The following is a 24,525-nucleotide window of genomic DNA, read 5'->3' on the forward strand; positions in this document are numbered from 1 at the left end:
AACCGACTGAGCCACCCAGGCGCACCCATTACCTTTTTTTTTTTTTGAGAGAGATTGAGAGAGCCTGGGAGATTGCAAGTGGGGGAGGGGCAGATGAAGAGGAAGAGAGAATCTTAAGCAGGCTCCATACCCAGCAAGGAGCCTGATGCGGGGCTCTATCTCATAACCGTGAGATCATGACCTGCGTGGAAATCACTCAAGAATCAGACGTTTAACTGACTGAGCTACCCAGGTGCCCAGCATCATTACCTTTTTAAACACTGTATAATATTCCACATTGTAAGTATTTCATTATTTATTTAACCCTTTATTGATGGATATTTGGACTATTTCCAATTTTTTGCTACCATAAGACAGTACATAATGAACATCTTTATATGTAATTTTGTGCTATTGTGTGGGACTCTCTAGCAAATTCATAGAACATATCCTTCATAAATTTTGGTAGCTAGTGACAATTTGCTATCAAAAAATGTTTAAACCAATTTATGGCACAACTACATTGAATGAGAGCATCCTTTCGCTCTTGCTCTTACTAACCTCATGAGTTTAACATTTTATTTTGGAATCTGGTGAAATGCAGGCTTGGTCTTTGAAATTTTCTATTTTTTAAGGTTAAGACTGAATATCTTTATTCAACCACTTTCTGACTTGTCACAAAGTTAACTTAAATATTGTTAATTCTAAATGGTGTGGCTACCTCACAGTATATCTGGAGTCTGAAAATGAGTCTATAATTTAGCACGGTACATACAATATAGTTAGCATCAATAGTTTGATTATTATAATGAACTAATGTTGTTCTTATTTTTTTTTTAACATAAGCTCTACACTCAATGTGGGGCTTGAACTCACAACCCCGAGATCAAGAGTTTCATACTCTACCAGCTGAACCAGCCAGGCACCCCAGTGTTATTCTCATTTTAATTCTGTCCTGATCATTTCATGCCATTTATTTGCCACTTAAGATTTTTGCAGCTGGTGGTTTTCAAGTTGGTGCACATAATGAATCACAGATAATGCATTTTATTAAAAGAAATTGATTTAGAGATGATCCATTAAAAATTTTTCTTATACTCTTATACTTTGTATTGTCTTTATCTGGGGAGCTCTGTTCCCAGATTGTTACATGGCTGTCTCTTTCCTGTCATTCAGGTTACTCAAATGTCCTGTCTCTAAGAAGCTTTTCACTCCTATTCGCTTTGTATCTTATTTATATGGTAGAATGTAAGCTCCATGAGAACAGAGTTCTTGCCTTTGCCTTGGAAATCCAAAGCCTGGAGCAGTACTGAATAATAGTACGCTCAGAAAACATTTGCAAATTGTACAGAAGGCTAATAGCAAGAAGCCTTTCCACAATGTAGTTTTATGTTCTTTATTAGAGATTTAAGTATGGGGAGTTATGGTTTGTTCTATTTTTTCTTAACATAATAGCATATTTTAATTAACAGATTCACATAGTAAATTAAATTAATTCTCTGATGAAACCTCTTACCTTTCATAATGCAATTCAAAGTTCTTTCTCTCTAAATAGCTATTAAGCGTCCTAATTTTACAAAACTATAGCCTCATTCAAATAAAAGGTTAAACTTTCTATTAAGGTGTGTTGATTCCCATGTGATCCTTCTTACCCTGGTTAATTCTGATACCAGTCTTTTCTTAATTTTAGGAATATAGAGCCAATAGTAATTATTTTTAAGCTCCTTGCAATTATTTTTCAGTTGTAATTGTGTTACCTTTATTTTTAGCCATATAAGCACTGGGGTTTGCTTATCTGGAGAAAAAAATTCTCTCTAGAATCTGTGGAAGACAGGACTATAATTTCTCTGGTTTATGAGGAACACTTTCTAGAAGCTAAGCTTTTAATTGTGGGATTTCATATTAGAGCAAGTAATGATCATAAGCTTGCTTCATTTCTTTAAATAGATTCATGACAACCATTCTTTTTCCTTGCGTTTAAAACCAGTTTTACTGATTTGATGTGCCTGTGGAAAAACTGGTTTGCTTAATCTAACTAAACATTTTAGAATGAATAGTAATTTTGTAACAATTATACCTCCCTTCTCATATGAAGAAAGAATATGGGGCAGAGAATGATAAATGACTTTTTAGTTCATCATATTTTAATTGTGACTGTTTTTCTATAAGGATGTTCTTTAAAAATATTTTTTTTAATGTTTGTTTATTTTTGAAAGAGACAGAGAGATAAAGGGCAAGTAAGGGAGGGGCAGAGAGAGAGGGAAACACAGAATCTGAAGCAAGCTCCAGGCTCTGAGCTTTCAGCACAGAGTCTGATGCAGGGCTTGAACTCACAAGCCTTGAGATCATGACCTCAGCCGAAGTTGACTGCTTAATCGACTGAGGCACCTAGGCACCCCAGATGTACTTTTTATTTACAACCAATTATTAAGTATTTTCTACGTTTCTTTTTTTTCCTTTCTTTATTTATTTTGAGAGAAAAAACGTGCTTGTGCACTTGTGTGAGGCGAGGTGGGCGGAGGGGCAGAGTGGGAGGGAGAATCCCAAGGGAGCCCGAAGTCAAACTATCAGATCATGACTCTACCCCTCTCCCTGGCTTGTGCTTTCTCTCTCTCTAAAATAAAAAAATAAAAGAAATAGTTCCTGTTAACAGAAATCTTGATTTGCTTGAAGGAAAAGGTGTCTCTAAGGACCCTCAGATCCCCTAATAGCTGCTATAAACTGAAGATGTCTTTTTCTGTGAATGTACAATTAGAAGGGATAGGGCAACACTTTTTTTCTTTCTTGCAAGTAGCCAAATATTGTACAAGCTGTTATTTAACCCACTTTTCCCCTTAACCTCTTGTGGATATCTTTCTATATCAGTGTATATAGATTTATATAATGTAGTTTACAGAATGTGGTTGTACATGATTTATTTAATCATTCCACCTTTGATGGATATTTGGATTATTTGTAGTGTATAAAAATATTAGAGCAGAGAATATATTTGTGCATATGTTTTTTGGGGGTATCTGCACTGTATTTTTTATAGGGTCAATTGCCTGGAAGTGATGTCCAAAAATATTGTACTTTTTGTTGTATGTTTCAGAAATAACATATGTAAATTATTTTATTTACACCCTGTAAAAAACTACGTGAGGGAAAAAGTAGATGATTTGCAGAGAGTGGGAGAAGACGTAATTTGGATGTAGTTCTTTAATTCATGTACTGTTGACTTCAGTAGGTAGATTCATGGAAACTTGAAATGCATCTAAGCATTCTTTGACATAAAGAGTATATGTGCAGTGTTTCTGAATCTATGAGGTTAAACTTTCTTCCTGGCTTGCACTATTAAATCTGATGTGTTCATATTATTGAGTGTCAAGATGTAACAAAACCATACTTAGAATGGAAGGAAACCTATTTCTCTTATGTGATAATTTACAAACATCTTTTAAAAAGCTTTTTAATGTTTATTCATTTTTTTGAGAGACAGAGACAGAGTGCAAGTATGAAAGGGGCAGAGAGAGAGAGGGAAACACAGGATCTGAAACAGGCTCCAAGCTTTGAGCCTTCAGGAGAGAGCCCGATGCGAGGATCGAACTCACAGACCGTGAGATCATGACCTGAGCTGAAGTTGGACGCTCAATTGACTAAGCACCCAGGCACCCTGATATTTTCCAAATACCTTTAATTTGATTTTCTTTTAGCTGGTGTGTTAGGAACTAACAAAGCAAATCATTCTTCATACTTTTTCTCTATTACCCCACATTGTATATTGGCACTATATTAAGCAGTAACATGTCAGAAGGAAGAGGGAGGAGAAAACTTTCTGACTGAATCTATGTTCAGTGTGATGTCAGTTACCTAGAGAGCAGTATTGTGGATCCAAACCTGAAAATTAAACAATGAAAATTGACATTAATAAAAAAAATCTAAATACTCCTTGAACAGATCTTGTTTTGTAATTGGTATTTTCCTTCCACTTAGAGAACTTCTTTCAACATTTCCTATAGAGGTTTGCTTTTCATTCATTCTTTCCTCTTTTTCATGTCTTCTTTTTCACCTTAAAAAAAGAAAGTTCTTTTGAGGCATAACTCACCTGAAATAAATTGTACATATTAATATTGAAAGCGTATAATTTGATCAACTTTGACACCCAGGAAAACATCACCACGCACGAGGTGGAGACCATATGCATTACCCACGAGTGTTGCTGTATGCTTTGCAGTTCCTGGCTCCTGCCCATCCATTCCAAGCAACTACTGACTTGTTTTCTGTCACTGTTGATTGGTTTGCATTTCCTAGAATTTTGTAGGAATGGAATCATACAATATGTACTCTTTTTTGAGGGGGAGGGCTGGTCTGGCTTCTTTCATTTGGCGGTATTATTGATATGTGTGTTGTGTGTATCAGTAGTTCATTTCTTTGTATTGAGTGGTATTCCATTATGTGGATCTACTACAATTTGTTTATCTGTTCCTCTGTTGATGGGCATTGAGGTTGTTTCCAGTTTGGGGCTATTATGAATAAAACCTCTTGGCAATCATGTATAAGTCTTTGTATAGGTATAAGTTCCCTTTTCTCATGGGCGTATGTCTAGAAGTGGAATGGCTGAATCATAGGGTAGATAAATATCTTTTTTTAAAAAAATTAAGTAGGAAAAGAAATATTTGAAAAAGAGATGAGGTGGGGTAATGTACTCCAGGCACATTCTCGGGCTGATGATTTTTAGAGAGGAGTTTACATGGAAGTTGAGGATCTTGAAATTGATACAGGGTTTTTTTGGTTTGTTTTTGTTTTTGAGAGAGAGCACGTGCACACTCAGGGGAGGGGCAGACAGAGAGAATTCCAAGCAGGCGCTGGGCTTCCACAGAGAGCCCATTGTAGGGCTTGATTCCACAAACCATGAGATCATGACCTGAGCTGAAATCAAGAGTTGGATGCTTACCCAGCTGAGCCACCCAGGCATCCCTGCGGATTGATACCTTTTAAAAACTATCTATGCCTGGTCATCATTGGAAAGTCTTCCTGCACTCCCAGGGGTACAGTACTCCACACAGAAGACAGCTGGATGACTTAGAGAAGTACTCAAGCGCTTCTTTTGGTTCTGGCCTCTGCCCCAACTCTGTGCTTCAGGCGTTCTGCCCGGTAAACTCTGGCTGCTGCCATTTGTACAGCAGGCTGTGTAGATATCTGAAAGGCAAAGGGATCAAAGGGGGGCCCACCCAGGAGAAATCCCTTGCAGTGGGAGGATGAAGATGAGTTAAAAGGTGAAGCAAGGGGACTCGGGGCCCCAGGACTCCCAAACTTGTGCTCTGGTCTGTGGCAAGGTCTGTCCTTGTTGGCATCTCCATCTCCAATTACATGGTCTTCCTTCCCTTTCTAAGGGGCAGCTGCTACCATTGATTAAGTTTATAATCAAACTTTTTTCTCACCCATATCCCTCCATTGCCCGTTTTCTGGAGGATATGGGTGAGAAAAAAGTTTGATTATCAACTGATACACTTTCTGTCACTTTTCTATATATATAAGTAACAAAGTACAGTGCTTTTATGTGCTTTTCAATTCATACAACTGGTATTCTTCTGAAGCACATATTCTGAAACTTCCCTTTTTTCACTGGGCATTGTCTTGAGGTCTCTTCATGAGCACAGAAAACTAATGTGCTTCTTTTTTTTAATTCTTTTTTTATTGTAAAATATACTTAACATAAAATTTTAACCTTTTTTTAAGTGTACAACTCAGTGACATTAAGCATATTCATAGTTTTATGCAAACATCCCCACTACCATAATCCAGAATTTTTTTTTTTTAATTTTTTTTAATGTTTTATTTATTTCTGAGAGAGAGAGACAGCGTGATCAGGGGAGGGTCAGAGAGAGAGGGAGTCACAGACTGAAACAGGCTCCAGGCTCCAAGCTGGCGGTCAGCACAGAGCCCGACGCGGGGCTCGAACCCACGAACCACGAGATCATGACCCAAGCGAAAGTCGGACGCTTAACCGACTAAGCCACCCAGGCGCCCCAATCCAGAATTTTTTTTATCACCCCAAACAAACTCTGCTTATTAACTCCCCACATGCCTGTCTTACACTTTCTGTTTCTGTGAATTGGTCTTTCTTTTCCTATGAATTTCTACTATGAATTTGTCTCTAGGTCACCTTTGTTTTTGAAAGATAGTTTTGCTGAGCAAATAATTCCAGGTTAGCAATTTTTTTTTTTTTTTTTTTTTTTGCATTCTGTACACTGTCTTCTAGCTTGTATTGTCTCTGATGCAAGTCTGTGGTCAATGCAGTGACCTTTGTTTTCTATGTAATGTGTCTCTTTGGCTGCCTTTACGATTTTTCTCTTTATCGTTGGTTTTAAGCAGTTTGATTTTTCTCTTTATCGTTGTTTTAAGCAGTTTGATCATGACAGGCCTTAGTTCACTTTTCTTCATGTTTCGTGTATTAAGATTTATTAAGCTTATTGGATCCATGGGTTTTTATAGTTTTCATCAAGTTTAGAAAAATTTTGGCCATTATCTTTTCAAACATTTTTTTCTGTCACCATGTCCCTCCTTCAGGGGACTGCATTTAACATGAATATTAGGCTTCTTAAGGTGTCATCAAGCTCTCTAAAGTTCTCTTCTTTTTTTTCTAGTCTTTTTCTTTGCATTTCATTTTGGGTAGTATTATTGCTTGCATTTAAGTTCACTAGTTTTTTCTTCTACAATGTATAATCTGCCATTAATCTCACCTAGTATAGTTTTCATTTCAGTATAGTTTTTATTTCTAAATGTTCAGCTTGGGCCTTTTATTTTTTTTTAAATGTTTTATTTATTTCTAGGAGAGAGAGAGACAGCGTGAGCAGGGGAGGGTCAGAGAGAGAGGGAGTGACAGACTCCGAAACAGGCTCCAGGCTCTGAGCTGCCAGCCAGCACAGAGCCCGACGCGGGGCTTGAACCCACGAACCGCGAGATCATGACCTAAGCGAAAGTCGGATGCTTAACCGACTAAGCCACCCAGGCGCCCCATAGCTTGGGCCTTTTAAAATATCCTCCATCTTTACTTAACATGCCCAATACCTCCAGCTTCTTGAGCATATATTGGATATAATTTTAACTTTCAGTAACCATTTCTATAAATTTCTTTCATCTGTCAATTCGGGGTCAATTTTAATTGATTGATGTTTCTCCTGTCATAGGTCATATTTTCTGCTTCACATGCCTGGGTATATTTTATTGGATCTTGGTCATTGTGCTTTTGCTTTATTGGGTATTGGATATATTTGTGGTTTTATAAATATTTTTGTGTTTTGTTCAGGTATACATTTAAGTTACAGTTGATCTTTTGTTGCTTATTTCCAGTATCTTGAACCATTTTTTTCACTTGTTTTGTATAGTTTTTTTGTGTTTTAGGTAGAGGGTTAAAACAGTCCTTATTACTTCATCATCTCCAGAAGTGGAAGTTGGAGATGGGCAGCTTGATAGGATAGCATATGCTTCTGTAACCACTGATTTCTACCTCCTAGAAAGAAAGAAGCAAGAAACCAGGAATGCATTACTGTTGTGATCGGGCCTAATATTGAAAGGATGATCACCTAAACACTGTAGCATTCTTGGAAAAATTTTGCAAATCTATATTTTAAGCAATGCAGCCCTTCAGAGCAGGGAATACATACAGGGAATTTCACAAATGGTATGTAATGTTCTGAACCCAGTATCCAGAGGTGGAATGACAGTGGAAACATCTGGTGGGAACAGAATGAGTCCAGATCTATGACAGACTCAAACATTGGGGAGAGGAGTGTTGTGATGCTATCTCAGGCAAATGTTAAAGGTTGCCAGCCTTGGTTTTATGCTGTATAGATTCTTTCAAGTGTGGGGCACTGAACTGAGCAATATGCTGGGATACCTAATATAACAAGTGTTACATATGTGTTTTAAGTTCTGCATTTTGTCAGGTTATTTTATAAGTAATTGAATCTTACGTATTTATTAAATACTTGAGGCCCAATGCCCAAATTTGGTTCTTTCTTTTTATAGGTAAAAAGAACATGCAGATGCATTGAAAGAAATACTTGATCTGCTGATTATAATATATATATTTTTTATTACCTTGAAATTCATTGATCTGAGCGGATCTCATTCTGGTGGTATGCTTGTTTTAGGATATGCATTTGTACTTTAGTAATACAGTAGGCTGTCAGAAATAGCTTTGCCTCCTACCTTTGTTTCATGATTACTCTTCATGGAATGTTTTACTTCTGAGTTATGTGTCCTGCTTTATCAGGCATTAAACAGTTGGCTCAAAAGGGTGATACTTGAACCACAGACATTCATTCCAATAAAAATAAAATAGATTTGAGTATACGTAATGTCAAGAATTAACTCCTGTTTTCACACTTCCTTGTGATTATTCACAAGTGCCAATCGCTAGGTAAATACTGCATGCAGATACTTTACCTGGTCTGGGTTTCAACCAACAGCAAGAAGGTCCTGGTCTGGTAAAAAGACAGTGTCTAGCAGAAGGGAAAGATTGATTTTTTAAAATATGGTTATAATGATACTTTTTTTAAATTTTAATTTTTTTGTTTTTTAGAGAAAGAGAGAGAGCATTGCAAGAGGGGAAGGGACAAAGGGAGAGAGAATCTCAGTCAGGCTCCACGGCCAGCAGAGAGCCCAATGTGGGTCTCAATCCCACGACCCTGGGATCAGGACATAAGCCGAAATCAAGAGTCAGACACTCAACTGAATGAGACACCCAGGTGCCCCTGGTTATAATGATACTTTTAAAAATAATTAATTCCATTCATGGCATTTAATCAAAGTACAATAATAAAAGTCACATGTATAATGGACCAAGCATACTATGAGTTAACTTTAAATATATGATCTTTAGTTTGCCCATCATCCTCACAATATAGGTAATAGTCCTCTGTAGATATATATATATCTACACACACATACATACATAGATCTATATACATATGAATGCCATATATTCCTCATTGTTTAAAAACAATCTGAGGTGAGCTGAAATGTATTTAAAAGGTATTGGTTTCCTCACCTGGATAATTGGAAATGAAGTGTTAATTAAATCTCAGACTCCTTCTATTTCTAGAATTCTTTGTATATTTTATTATTTAGAATTAATTTACTTGGTGCGCCTGGGTGGCTCAGTCGGTTCAGTGTCCGACTTTGGCTCAGGTCATGATCTCGCAGTTCGTATGTTCGAGCCCCGCATTGGGCTCTGTGCTGACAACCAGCTCAGAGCCTGGAGCCTGTTTCAGATTCTGTGTCTCCCTCTCTCTCTGGCCCTCCCCTGCTCACACTCTCTCTCTCTCTCTCCCTCTCAGAAATAATAAAAAAAAAACATTTAAAAAAATAGAATTAATTTACTCAACCAGCTTCTTTGTCTAACTGAAAGAATAATTTACACACTTATTTATGTGTGAAATTTTCATTATTTTTTATATTGCTTTTTTTTGACTTAAACTTAAATCTACTTCTGTAGAAAAAAGTTTTTTTAAACCTATGTCAAAAATGAAATGTAATTATATTGACTTTCACTTTCATAAATGTGGCAAAATGGAAGACATTTGTGTACTAAAAAAGTGAGTCTGTGTAAATGAGTAATTTTATTTCTTTGAGGCAAGCTAAGACAGATTTTGTTTTTTACTAGAATGTTACTTTATTATCAGACTCACTTTGATAAAAATGCTGCAGTAAACATTTTTTCTAAAACAGTTGCACTGAGATATAATTTATTATTTAAAGTGTGTAATTCAGTGGTTTGTAGTATATTCACAGAGTTGTGCAACCATCACTGCGATCAATTTTAAAACATTTCATCATCCAAAAAATAAACCCCATGGTCATTAACATTCACTACCTATTTCCCCTTAAGCTCTTTACCTTCCACAGCCCTCAGATATAGGTAACCACTGATCTACTTCATGTTTCTACAGATTTGCCTAATCTAAACATGTCATACCAGTACTTACTCAATTTTGTTGGACATTTGGGTTATTTCCACTCTTTGGCTATTAATAATACCGCAGTGAACTTTTGGTTTCAACTTTTTGTGTGGACATAGGTTTTCATTTCTCTTTCATATACCAAGAGTGGAACTGCTAGGTCATATGGTAACTATGTTTCATCTTCTAAGGAGCTACCACTGTGTTTGCTGAAGTGGCAGCACTATTTCACATTCCCACCAATAGTACATAAGGATTGATTCTAGTTTCTCTGCATCCCCACCGACACTTGTTATTTTCAGTGTATTGAGTGTTAATCCAAAAATGGTTTATCTGTGTAACATGGTTGAATCATTTTGACCTATTTTTCATCTAGCATCTTTAAGATACCAATAATACCACGTTATGAAGTGAGTATATGAGAGAACTAACCTTTCTTTTATGTAGATAATGCTCAAATCAGAAAGTATACTGGAAGAAAAGATTTCATCCATAGTAAAACATAGATTTTGTTTTTAACCTAGGAATAAGCTTTATTTTTTTTTAATTTTTATTTTTTTATAAATTTGTGGGTTTTTTTAATGTTTTATTTATTTCTGAGAGAGAGAGACAGTGTGAGTAGGGGAAGGTCAGAGAGAGGGGGAGATACAGAATCTGAAGCAGGCTCCAGACTCTGAGCTGTCAGCACAGAACCCGATGTGGGGCTCGAACCCACGACTGTGAGATCATGACCTGAGCTAAAGTCAGATGCTTAACCAAGTGAGCCACCCAGGTGCCCCTAAGTTTTAATTTTTTAAATGTTTATTTATTTTTGAGAAAGAGAGACAAAGCATGAGTGGGGGAGGGGCAGAGAGAGAGACACACACACATACACACACAATCCAAAGCAGGCTCCAGGCTCTGAGCTGTCAGCACAGAGCCTGACATGGGGCTCAAACCCATGAACTCTGAGATCGTGACCTGAACTGAAGTTGGACGCTTTACTGACTGAACCACCCTGGCACCCCTATCTAGGAATAAACTTTTAAAGAAATGTGTAGAAACCATATAAAGAAAACTAACTGTGAATGAATAGGGTGAGGAAGAAGCATCATGTAAAATGAGAGCTCTCTACAGATCAGTCTGTAAAGAGCATGATCCCCCCAAAAATTCCTAATAGGATTTTTTAAAAACTGACCATTTCATCTGGAAAATAAACAGGAAAATTCTGAAAAAGGAAATGTAAAGAGGGAAGACTTTACTTGATTTTGTGTGTTGAAAAATTACCGTCATCCTATATATGAGAGTGGTAACAACTGACAAAATGTTTGTAACATTTACAGAGGATTATTATCTCTACTATAAAGTAAGTCAAAAAGAAATAGATGAAAAATCTACTTAAAGAGGTGTAGGTAGCTAATTCATGAATGACAAACAGGAGGCTCCTGGGTGGCTCAGTCAGGTAAGTGTCCAACTTCAGCTCAAGTCATGATCTCCCTGTTCATGAGTTTGAGCCCCATGTCGGTCTCTGTGCTGACAGCTCAGAGCCTGGAGCCTGCTTCAGATCCTGTGTCTCCCTCTCTCTCTGTTCCTCCCCTGCTCTCACTCTGACTCTCTTTCTCAAAAATAAACATTAAAAAAATGTATAAATGACACAAAAGCTCAAAAATTACTAATAATCAAAGAAACAAAGATTTAAAAAGAAGACATTTTCACCTGTCAGATTAGAAGATGTTTAAAATTTAATGATTACTTGTGGGGAGTTAGGATAGATACACTCAGTTGACTGTGTTTACGGTAACCTTTTTGGAGTTACTGTCATTCCAAATTTTGGAATAGTCAAAATTTTATTTTATTTTATTTTTTTACAAATAGTTTATTGTCAAGTTGGTTTCCATATTGGAATAGTCAAAATTTTAAATGGGCACACTTTAAACCAATTAACCCTACTTTTAGGAAATTATGAGACGTTATTCAAACGTACAAATACTTAAGTTCAAGAATATTTACTGTATTACTAATAAAAAAAGACTGAAGTACTGATACATGCTACAAATGGATGAAACTGGAAAATATTCCAAGTGAAAAAAGACAGACATAAAAGATCACGTATTATGTGATTCCATTTATGAAATGTCCTGAAAAGGCAAATCTGTAGATACTGAAAATAGATCAGTGGTTGCCTAGGTCTGGTAGTAGGAGGAGAGGTTGGGTGGAGATGGGGACTGACTGCTAATGGGAAAGGAGGTTTTTTGAGGAGGAGGTAATGAAAATGTTCTAAAATTGATTATATAGATAGTTGACAGCTCTGTGAACAGACAACCATTATATACTTCAAGTGGGTAAATTGAATGCTATGTGAATTATATCTCAATAAAGTCATTATTAAAAATCAGGTTATCTTTAGGCTTTGCATAAAATGTGAACTATTATCCCCTTAGGTAAGGCTATTCAGAAGAAGTGGCATTTGTTCTGGGTCTTGTAAGATTTCACAGAATTTCAGGATTCAACTTAAAAGGTGGTAGTAAGGTGTTCGTTACATAACAAATCACCTCAAAGCTTAGTAGCTTTAAAAAACCCACCATTTTATATTTTTCTTAATGAATTTTTTTTGGTGGGGGGAGAGCACAAGCAGGGGGAGGAGCAGACAGGGAGAGTGAGAGAGAGAATCTTAAGCAGGCTGCATGCCCAGCAGGGAGCCCAACACAGGGCTCAAACCCAGGAACCATGAGATTGTGACCTAAGCAGAAATAAAGACTCAAATGCTTAACTGACTGAGCCAACGGGCACCCCAATCCCACCACTTTATTTCATAATCTCTCACACTGAGTTGGCTGGCTCTGCTGGTCTCACACGAGGACTCTCATGCAGCGGTAATCATGTGGCAGCTGGGTCTGAAGTGACATGGAGGCTCACCCAGGACACAGGCCTAGTCGGGTCTCCCTATCTGTGCAGCCTCATCACGGTGAAGTGATATCTTGTTGATTTTCATTTTCTTACTGATGAGTGCTGTTGAACATCTTTTCATGTGCTCATTGGCCATTTGTATATCTTCTTTGGAGAAATGGGCATTTTTCATTACCTTGCCTGTGCTTTTGGTGTCATATCCAAGAAATCATTGCCAAGTCCAATGTCATAAAGCTTTCTCCCTATGTTTTCTTCCATGAGTTTTATACTTCTCATTCTTACATTTAGGTCTTCGATCAATTTTGAGTTAATTTTTGTTAATGGTGTAAGATAAAAGTTCATCTTTATTCTTTTGTATTTGGTCATGTTTGGATATTTTATAGTGAATTCTTGTTAGTTTTTATAGGTTTATAATGGTTTTGTGGTTATGTTAAGGAATTTTAATCTAGACTTACAAGGATTTGTTCACAATGATATGGTGGAAGGGAATGAGTGGGTATGTAGGAGGAAGCAAGATTTGGTAATATGTTTGAAAAATTCCAAAGTGAAAAGTTAGAAAAGAGAGTTTATAAACCAGGAGAATGGTGTTTAGAAACTTAGATGCCATTCTACTCTGTAGATGGTCAGTAAGGAACTTTGTTAGATGCTATACAGAGATCAATTAGAATAAAGACAGAAAAGATGCTGTAGGTTTTAGCAGCTCTTTTCATGACCTGGGATATAGCAGTTTAGTAGAGTGTTTGGACTAAAACCTGATGGCAGAATTTTGAGACATTCATGGAAGAGAGGAACATGGGGAAAGTAGAGTGGGGTCACTCTTAATGTTAAGAAAACTTATTTCTAAAAATTTTTTAATGTTTTTTTTTGAGAGAGAGAGTATGAGAGGGAATGGGGCAGAGAGAGAGGGAGACACAGAATCCGAAGCAGGTTCCAGGCTCCGAGCTGCCAGCACAGAGCCTGATGTGGGGCTTGAACTCAAGAACTGCAAGATCATGACCTGAGCTGAAGTCAGAGGCTTACCGACTGAGTCACCCACGCCACAAGAAAAGTGATTTCTAGAGGCAGCTGGGTGGCTCAGTCAGTTAAGTGTCTGACTCTTGATTTGGGCTCAGATGATGATCGCACAGCTTGTGAGATGGAGCCCTGTATCAGGCTCTGTGCCTACAGTGCAGAGCCTGCTTGGGATTCTCTCCCCCTCTCTCTCTGCCCATCACTTGCGTGCATGTGCGTGTGCTCACTCTCTCGATCTCTCAAAATAAGTAGATTTTAAAAAGTTATTTCTAATAAATCTAAAGGATTTATTATAAACCTGTGACTTAAAAAGTACAAAAGAAAAGTATGAAGTCAAAAATCAAAGGCCCTACCCTATACTTTTCCCCTTCTTATCCACCCCCTTCAGTTTCAGTCAGCAGTTTGCTCTTGAGACGTGTGGCTGCTGACTGAATGGAATGGCAACCTGAGTGTGAGGGAGATTGTTGAGAGGGAGACTCGAACGTGCCTGTGCCTAAGAGCTAGTGGAAGGAAAGAAAAAATTGAAATGGTACTGAAAGGGCTAATGGGATAAGGCCCAGAGAAGATAAAAGGAAGAAATTCAGTAAGGTAATCTCCCAAATTGGAGAAAGGTACAGAGGCACTCATTTCTTTGAGACTGGAGGAAAGGAGATGGCTTCATTTTTCTTAAGCAATAAACATAATTCTCTACTGAGAGTGACTGAGGTTTGGATGGGGTTGGTGGCGTCTTGTGTGTGGTAGCATTTGGTGCGACCACAGGAATGAGCAAAAGCATTGCAGTGTGGAGGGCCCAGCTCAGGCCCCAGCTGTGATCTAAATGACTTTTCATCGAGGAGTGCCATCATTCAGGGAGCCGTGCCATCTCCTTGTTTGCCAGGGATGACTCAGTTCTTTGGCTGGTAGACTAGGAAGGTGTTTCTTCCTTCGTCTTTCTGTGTAGAAGTTTACTAAAACTATGCATTTACATTTATTTTTTTTTTTAACTTTTTTTAATGTTTTTTATTTATTTCTAGGAGAGAGAGAGAGAGACAGCGTGAGCAGGGGAGGGTCAGAGAGAGAGGGAGTCACAGACTGAAACAGGCTCCAGGCTCTGAGCTGGCAGTCAGCACAGAGCCCGACGCGGGGCTCGAACCCACGAACAGTGAGATCATGACCCAAGCGAAAGTCGGACGCTTAACCGACTAAGCCACCCAGGCGCCCCTATACATTTACATTTAAAAGCAACTCAAATAGGACCACTCTTCAGTCCAGAGTACTTTAGTAGTTGTGCTTCCTTTCTGTGAGCCTCTTGAGCAGGCTCTCAGGCGAAGGAAAAATTTGACAGAATGATTACATGGAGACCTCTAACCGACCATATTGTGGCAAGGGAACCACTTTCACTTCCTCCTTTAAAGAGGTAACAGAAAGCTTGTCCCTGGCAATTAGTCATATTGTAGTGACAATCCAAATGTGGTCAGGGTAGGCTCTGTTTGCTATATTTCGAATATACTGTATATGTTACTGAGAATTAATTGGCTTGTATGTATCAAATTTGGTATCTATGAACCTCATGCAATATTTTTTTGGAAATAGAAATGGAAGTTATGTAGCTGCTTTAGAGAATAGAATTTTAAATATCTAAAGATTTGTGCTTGTCAAGTATTTCTCTATGTATATATGTAGTTGTTTTTGCTCAAGATTTTATGTAATAGAAGTTGTTTACTAAACGTCACATTTTAGAGAATTTAAAAAGTGAGCTTTACTTTACTTTTTATATTTTTTTAGGAGACCCGTGTACAGTATCATCTCAGTTGGAGTTAGAAGAAGCCTTTAGGCTTTATGAGCTAAACAAGGATTCTGAACTCTTGATACATGGTAAAGGAATAGTCATTTCTTACTCTTTTAGAGCTATAATTTTTTTAAAAAAAATAACCCTATGTTCTTGACCATTTTAAAACATCATCCTGATGTCATTTTCTTAATTTCTATCCCTCACTGCTATGTAATTGTTCACATTCAGCAGTTTCTCAAATGCTAGAGAAAATAAAATCATCTTATAATCTTGGGAAATTTGTTATTTAGTTATGCCTTCTTGGATATTACACTGATCATCTCTCAGTTTTCACAGCAAAGTGTAGGGTAGAATTTAAAATTGAGTGCCCAACAGAATTCTCTAAGTCATTCCCATGCAGTTTTGTAATGTATGCAAGTAATGATCTCCAATGTGAAGGTATCTTAAGTGTCCTTTCTTTTATTTGAAGGTTAGCAGTGAAACTATTTATATAGTTACAGAGATTATATTACATAGTTATCCGCAAGCCTGCAAATTACATTGTGGGACAGAAGAAGAGAAGAAACTCAGCCGTCATGTAACTAGTGCACTGTAGACCTAGTTATAAAATCTAGGTATTCTGGTTCCAAATCTATGTTTTTTTCATTCTACTGTGCTACTCCTCAAATTTTTCATGTAATGTAGAACCCCTTAATATAGCGCATTTAATTGCAATTCATTGGCAATATTTCATGTAACATTTTGGAGACCAGACAGACTCTTTAAAACTCCAAACAAATATGAATCTCCCATAAGAATAATGAGTCAGCACCTTGTTATTCCCTTGTACCTCTCTTTACAATGTGTTATTTTAAAGTGAGGAGTTTAATATATCTTCAGAATTTGACATAGTGACTCCCAAAGGGATCCATAATCTAATTTGTTGAGATCCTAGCAGAGTTTTAGGGGTCGTCCATTTTTGGGGTCATTTCGTTTTAGAATAAAACTACAGTGAATGTTTAAAGAAGTGATTGATCAATGATATTAAATAGTTTAAGTTTTGTTTTCTTTTCTTTTGAGAGAGAGAGCATGCACGAGCAGGAGAGGACCAGAGAGAGAGAGAGGGGAAGAGAGAATCTTAAGCAGGCTCCACACACAGCAGAGTCCAACACAGGGTTCGATCTCATGACTGTGGGATCAGGAACTGAGCCAAAATCAAGAGTCAGATGCTTAGCCAACTGAGCCACCGAGGCTCCCCACTTTCATTACTTTTATACCATATCACAGATCTCTTTTTAGAAACTGGCTTATATTTCAACTTTTAAGAATATATTAGCGGGGTGCCTAGGCTTAGTTCGTTAAGCATCCAACTTTGGCTCATATTATGATCTCACAGTTTGTGGGTTCAAGCCCTGCGTTAGGCTCTGTACTGACAGGAGCCTGGAGCCTGCTTCGAATTCTGTGTCTCCTTTTTTCCGTCCCTCTCCCTACTTGCACTATCTCTCTTTGTCTTTCAAAAATAAATAAACATTAAAAAAATTTTTTTTAAGTTTACAATGTACATTTAAAAAAAGAATATATTAGCAACTGTGCTTCCCATACTCTGTGTACGTTATTAAGCCATGTCCTTTTGTATATTACAGACTACAACTAGTAGTCTAGTTCATATACTATGGCTCTATATTCTGTCTCTTTAGAATGATGGTCTGAATTAGCATGTTTATAAATTTATAGTTTCTAAGATAAAATTTGTATTTTGTTGGATTGGGTACATGTTACTATTGTAAATTTATTCTTAAATTTAGTATATATACATCTTTTGAAAACTGTAATGGTTTATATTCATATTTGTGTACATTTTTGTAATTTAATTTTAATTCTTCATTGTAGCAAACTTGATACTACAACAGAGATTTAAGGAAATAGTTTTTCTAAGGACAAGAAAATCAGTTAGTAATGTTAACAGGGACTAGAATGAATAATTTGAGTTTCTGATGCATTTGTTTTTAGATGTTCACTTTCATAAAAACTTGGTAAAACAGATCCCTTGAAAAATTATTATTGACCATATGCTAAGTGTCTTGTGTTAAGAGAGAGTCAGGTTGAAATTTGGGTCAGTTTTTTTATATTAGAATTTGACATTATGTATAATTTGTGTGTTTTAAATATGCTATATTAATTTTAGTTTATTTTCTTTCAGTCTTCCCCTGTGTACCAGAACGTCCTGGAATGCCCTGTCCAGGAGAAGATAGTGAGTGTGTATATATTCATATTTTTGAGGATAAAGTTATTTATGATACAGTGGCACAAGTGAAAAGAAATCAAAAATAGAACTTTTAGTCCATTTGATTTCCTTTCCATTCTTCAGTCTAATTTAGAATATCTTAGCAACTGCCTAAACTCTACTTTTCCCAGATCAAAATCAGGCAGTCCTTAGTTACAAGTTACTGACATAAGTGTCTTTTGCACATTTGAAAAGAAAATTAAGTTAATTCTGTCGTGTTTCATCCTGGTTTTAATTTTGGAAAATTTCAAACCTATGTAGAAGTTGAAACAACTTTGAAAACAAAGATATCCTTTGCCTTCATTCACCAATTATTAACATTTTCTGTGTGTCCTGTATCTCTGTATCTGTATGTGTCCACGCATAGGCATAGATGTGTATACATAAGAAACATGCTTGTTTTATTTTTATTTTTTGGTGTACTATTTGAAAGTAACATGATGCTTCATCTCTAAATACTTGAACATGTGCAGTTAGAAATTGTTAGAGATCTTCTTTTGAATATCTAAGCTGATGGTTCCCATTAGTGAGAGAAATTGAAAGAGTCAAACAACTATTTGGTCTGATGTAACTTAAATATACAAACTTATATAGAGTCATAAGTTACTGCTTTTGATACCTTGTATAATGTATTAGTTGTAGATATTACTCATTTTCACTTGTGGTTTCTGCACTTACCCATGACTTTAGAGAGAATAGTGGTAAATGTTTTCCTTTGAATTAAGTGAAAAGTTTTAAACTTTTAGTTCTGTGACTCTTCCTGCAACTTGGTGAGAAGGAAAGATTAAACAGCTGAGTGTTTGTATATACAGTTGAACAGGGGTCATATACTATATAAGAAGAGGGAGAAACATAAGGAAGTAGGTAGACCCTTGAAGCTCTAGTGAAAAATTTAGTTTTGGATTCGGTTAATATTTTGCTGGAGTTTCAGTGGTGGATGGACCAAAGACAATGTAGGCTGCCTTTACAGAGCTGTTGGAGAGGCAGCTAGCTATGTTCTTCGTCTCCACATTTTTGAAAGACTTGCTATTGCAGCAGGTCTTGGTTCCAGAGTTCCATCTCCAAATTGATTATGGGTCTGTGGCACACTTTCCAGATAAAATAATAATTTCCTAACTTTTCACTATATTTCATCTCACATTTAAAATTTGCTGGTGGGGATTTGATACCACTTCTCCCCCAGTATAATAAATGTTTCTAAACTAGAGCATGGAGGAAAATTAATAACTATTAATATCATCTCTTGGCTCATTTAATTCCTCGGCAACATTAATATGTTTAAATTTAAGGTATATCAATTTGTAGTTCATGAGAGCTTCTGAAATAGGATTTTTTTTAGGTTAAGATCTTATTAATGGAAACTTTCTGCTTTGGTTACTCCTAACAGAATAGATAAATTAAATAAAAACATTTATATTTAGGGTTCTGTATTATGCCACCTTAAGATTTCTAATTCAGAGGATTTCGACTGGTCTGTTCTATCTTAATTTTAAATTAAGTGCTACATCTGCTTTAAAACATGAGTTTAAAAACCTAATGGAATCTTTCCACAGTATTAACTATCACTGTGGAACATTATTATTAATACACAATTTATATAATATACAATGTATATACAATGACACTATATACTATATTCTATTAATAGTATATTCATTGTATGCAATGAATAGTAATTCAATGAATATAATAGTGTACGATGAATATACTATAAATAGACAATGGATATAATAGTGATTGATTTAACCAAAATTATACAACTGGATTAGATTTGATCTGGTGGAACCTCTTAATCTGTTCAGAAAAAGTATTATATAAAAACTATTGGGTTAAAGATTATTGGAGGGGTGCCTGTGTGGCTCAGTCAGTTAAGTGTCAGACTTGGGCTCAAGTCATGATCTCACAGTCTGTGAGTTTGAGCCCTGCATCAGGCTCTATGCTGACAGCTTGGAGCTTGGAGCCTGCTTCAGATTCTGTGTCTCCCTCTCTCTCTGCCTCTCCCCTGCTTTCTCTCTCTCTCTCTTTTTTTTTTTTTCTCTCTCTCTCTCACTCACTCAAAAAAAAAATTAGAAAAAAATTTTAAAAAGATTATTGGAGAAGTTAATATACCTGTGATTACAAAACGTCCCTTATAGAGAGCACCTACAAAAAGTAAAATGTACCTTTACAATGAAGAGAACTAGGAATCACTGCCTTTAACAGAGTGACTGAACACTAGTAAGTGGGAGTCAGCAATCTGACATTTGTCTCTCTCTTAATGTGATACAATAAGCAACACATATCACCTATGTGTTATTTTTGCCTAAAGTATTTAATACTGATTCTAATGAGGAAACAGACAAATCCTGAATGTAGGACATAACATAAGACAACTGGACTCTTGTTAAAAAAAAAAAAAAAGTCAATATCACGAAGAGTAAACAACAGCAAATATGGCACTGTGAATATTTCAGCATACATTAAAGAGACCAAAAAGGTATAGCAACCAAATGGCAATGCTTGAATCTTGGTTGGATCCTGGAGAGGGAAAAGAAAGCTATGAAAGACACTCTGAGGACAAATAAGGGAATTTGCATATGAGCTGTATATTAGGTGCCAATTGAATTAATACTGATTTTCTCAATCATGGTAATGGTATTGTGCCTAAGTAGAAGTAGGGGAACATCCTTAATCTATGGCAGTGGATATTTAGGTGCTTAAGGGTGAAGTGGAATGTCTGCAACTTACTTTTAAATGATTCCAAGAAAAAAAAAAAAAACGTGTATAAAGTGGAAAGCAAATGGGGCATAATGTTAGTAATTGGCAAATCTATGTGAAGGATGCAGGTGTGTATTGTTCTATTTTTTCAACTTCTCCGTGGGCTTAAAATTCATCAAAATAAAAGCTGGGAGAAAATTAAAAAACACGAAAGCTGAAATGGTTATTCCAGCATTTAAAAATTTTTTTTTAATGTTTTATTTATTTTTGAGAGAGAGAGAGAGAGACAGCATGAGCAGGGGAGGGTCAGAGAGAGAGGGAGACACAGAATCCGAAGACAGGCTCCAGGCTCTGAGCTAGCTGTCAGCACAGAGCCCTATGCGGGGCTCAAACCCATGAACCGTGAGATCATGACCTGAGCTGAAGTTGGATGCTCAGCCGACTGAGCTACCCAGGTGCCCCTATTCCAGCATTTTTACTCCATGGGCTTTGTTTTCATTTAGTCCCTTGATGAATCTATTTTAGCTTTTTACTTTCAGGTTTTTATCCAAATATTTTTTTTCTTGTAGTGAAGAAAAATCACAGACTTAATTATAAAAAGACTTTACTCACACTTGCTCTTCTTTTTTCTCTTTTTAACTTTTTATCTCTCTTCAGAATCCATCTACCGCAGAGGTGCACGCCGGTGGAGAAAGCTTTATTGTGCAAACGGCCACACTTTTCAAGCCAAGCGTTTTAATAGGGTAAACCACAGTTTGTTAAATGTTGATAATTTGAGGTATCTGTTTTTTCCCTCACTACTGTGAAGGAAAGATAGTCTTGTTTTCATTTTTAAAGGAGTAAGTAGAGTGACAACATTCCCAGTTTCCCTGGGGGCAGTATCCCTGTTATCTTGAGGTAATTTTTTAAAATAATTTTTAAATGTTTATTTAATTTTGAGAGAGAGAGACACAGAGACAGTGCAAGCAGGGGAGGAGCAGGGAGAGGGAGACACAGAATCTGAACCAGGCCCCAAGCTCTGAGCTGTCAGCACAGAGCAGGATGTGGAGCTCAAACCCATGAACTGTGAGATCATGACCTGAGCCAAAGTCAGTGCTTAACCGACTGAGCCACTCAGGTGCCCCTTGATGTACTTTTTAATAGCCTCTCCTTTCTTAAAAATGCTCCAGAGTAGATATGAGTAATTATATGGTTACCCAAGCTAAAAGAAAGTTGGCTTTTTATTTTATTTATTTATTTCTGAAGTTTATTTATTTAGAGATAGAGAGCATGTGCGCATGTGCTTGTGGAGGAGGGGCTGGGAGAGAGGGGGCCAGATTATTCCAAGCAGGCTCCATGCTGTCAGCACAGAGCCTGATGTGGGGCTCAATCCCATGAACCATGAGATCGTGACCTGAGCCAAAATCAAAAGTCAGATGCTTAACCAACTGAGCCACCCAGGCACCCCGAAAGTTGACTTTTTAAATATAATGCCAGACAGCCAGAAAATAAAGTTTATTTTGTAAACCATTTAATGCTGTAATTTTAACTTTCACTGTTTTGAATATAGTAATTGCAAAACACTTACCTAACTTTAACTATGTATCAGGTGCTTTTCCAAATGCTTGACATATATTAACCCATTTAATCTTTACAACAACCTTGTAAGATAGGTACTATATATTTCTATTTTATAGATGAAAAAACTGAGGTGTGGGGCAATTTAGAAACTTGCCCAAGATGACACAGCTAGTAAGTGGCAGAGCCAAGGTTTGAAAGAAATCTGTTTCCAGTAGTCCATGTTTTTCACTGCTCTTGAACTACAAATATATGGACCCCATTTCCATTGTGAAACTAGTGCCATGTTCTGAATTCGTTAATGTAAATAAAAGCCACCACCTGAGGTTTCCAAAAATCCTTTTTCCACTATCACTAATAGTTGAAAGCTTGAAATAAACAATTACTTTAGGTGTTACTCTTTAAGAGAGCAGGGCTTTGGTTTGACCTCTGAATATTCTGGAAGGTTTATGTTTGTTTGGGAGTCCTTGCATAGCTTTTTCTGCTATATGGTTTTCAAGTTTAATTCATCAATATTCTGAATTTATGTGAAGACTAAAAATTCTTTAACTTAGAAAACAACATGCTTGCAAATTTCACTCTTGCAAACAAAGCTCTTTTCTGTTTATTCTCTATCGTAGCTTTAGAAAAGTTACATATGATGAAGGGAATTAAGTTAGAGAAGAAAGCCATTTATTTTCACTATTTTATGAGCAAACTGTTGGCAAATGATTATGACTGTCTTTTGGTTAATAAAATACTGTTTGTTGAATTACTCTTTCCAGCGTGCCCACTGTGCTATCTGCACTGACCGAATATGGGGACTTGGACGCCAGGGATATAAGTGCATCAACTGCAAACTCCTGGTTCATAAGAAGTGCCACAAACTTGTCACAATTGAATGTGGGCGGCATTCTATGCCACCGGTAAGACACAACTGTCTCTTTTAAATAGGGCATTTTCAGTAACACTTCTAGAACAGAGGGCTAAAATCCAGAGGTGGTAAGGAATCCGAGTTCAACAGTGTTGTTACAAAATGTAACTTTACGGTCCGGTTGACATAAGGTGAGTTTGGGAATTGTTATTACAAATTTGATTGTAGTATATAGGTAACTTCTTTATTTAATTTGCTACAAAATCATCTGGTCTAAATTAGGAAGAGATAGGGAAAACTACTTAAGAGACTTTTTCTCTTCTCTAAGCCAAACTCATTAGTTTGTAGCTCCCAGTGTTCTGTAGCATCCACAATAAGAAAGATCAAGTAAGAAGAATCAGGAATCATGTTGGCTATTTAAAGTTGAGAACAAACTGAAGGCTGATGGGGGGGTGGGAAGGGGGTGATGGGTGTGGAGGAGGGCACTTGTGGGGATGAGCACTGGGTGTTACATGGAAACCAACTTGACAATAAACTATTTTTTAAAAAGTGTGAGATTACTAGGCAGAGTTTTTGAATTAAAAATTTTTATTTTCACGTTTTATTTAAATATGCAATTAAAACATGTTGGTTTTAGAAGAAATAGAGAATACAGATGAATAAAGAAAAATTAAATACAAATCCCTCCTGAGGGGCACCTGGATGGCTCAGTTGGTTGAACATCCGACTCTTGATCTCACCTCAAGTCTTGATCTCAGCATTGTGAATTCAAGCCCTGCATTGGGCTCCATACTGGGCATGAAGCCTACTTAAAAAATAAAAATTAAATTAAAAAATGAAATAAAATAACCACCCCCCATGAAATTTACTATCTAAGGGTAATTGTCTTTTGGTGTATATTCTTTTCTTTTTTCTTTTTCTTTGCAAATTTATATGTATAAACATTTGAAATTTTTCCATGTAGAATAATGGAAAAGTTTTAAATATATTTTAAAAGTAGATATAACAGTGTAATGAACTTCCCTATATCAATCATCTGGCTCTAACTGGTATCAACTCATGACTGATATTTCAGCTACAACCTTCCCATGTGACCTGCTCTTATCCTGTATAATTTTGAAGCAAATCTAAAAGATAAGGGCTCTTTTCAAAACTAACTAAGAAACAAATTCCTTATATCAAACATTCATCCAGGCAGTGTTAAAAATTTCAGTTGCCTCATAAATGTGAAAATTTTGTTTTTATGGTTTTCATTCTGAATTAGGATCCAAATGAGGTCCATATTTGCAGTGGATTGATATGTGTCCTAGATATTTTTTAACTTACTGATGCTTCCATCTCTCTTATTTTTCCCCCCTTAAAATTTAAATGTAGAAGAAGTTATGTTGTCATTTCAAGTGTTACAGAATTTTCCTCTTTGCTTCTCCATGGTTATGTTTAAAATGTTTCCCTGTCTTCTTTATTTTCTGTATGTTATAGTTGAATCTATAATTAGATTCTGGGTTTTGGTTTCTGTAGGTTGTTTCTGAGACTGCTTCATAGAAGGTGGGGTGTTTATTCATCA

At 36.5% G+C, this 24,525-nt stretch overlaps 1 protein-coding gene across 2 annotated transcripts in view; it reads left to right on the forward strand.

Moving 5' to 3' along the window:
- Positions 1–24,525, forward strand: part of PRKCI (protein kinase C iota) — a 71,899-nt gene that overhangs the window by 20,557 nt on the left and 26,817 nt on the right. For both annotated transcript variants that reach the window (XM_039236540.1, XM_039236541.1), the window contains exons 3-6: positions 15,585–15,674; positions 17,771–17,821; positions 21,209–21,294; positions 22,873–23,013. In XM_039236540.1, the coding sequence (XP_039092471.1) occupies positions 15,585–15,674; positions 17,771–17,821; positions 21,209–21,294; positions 22,873–23,013 (368 nt within the window). The remainder of the gene's footprint in view (positions 1–15,584; positions 15,675–17,770; positions 17,822–21,208; positions 21,295–22,872; positions 23,014–24,525) is intronic.

Source organism: Hyaena hyaena, unplaced genomic scaffold, assembly GCF_003009895.1.
Source record: "Hyaena hyaena isolate Hyena2069 unplaced genomic scaffold, ASM300989v1 scaffold_112, whole genome shotgun sequence".
Classification (NCBI taxonomy): domain Eukaryota; kingdom Metazoa; phylum Chordata; class Mammalia; order Carnivora; family Hyaenidae; genus Hyaena; species Hyaena hyaena.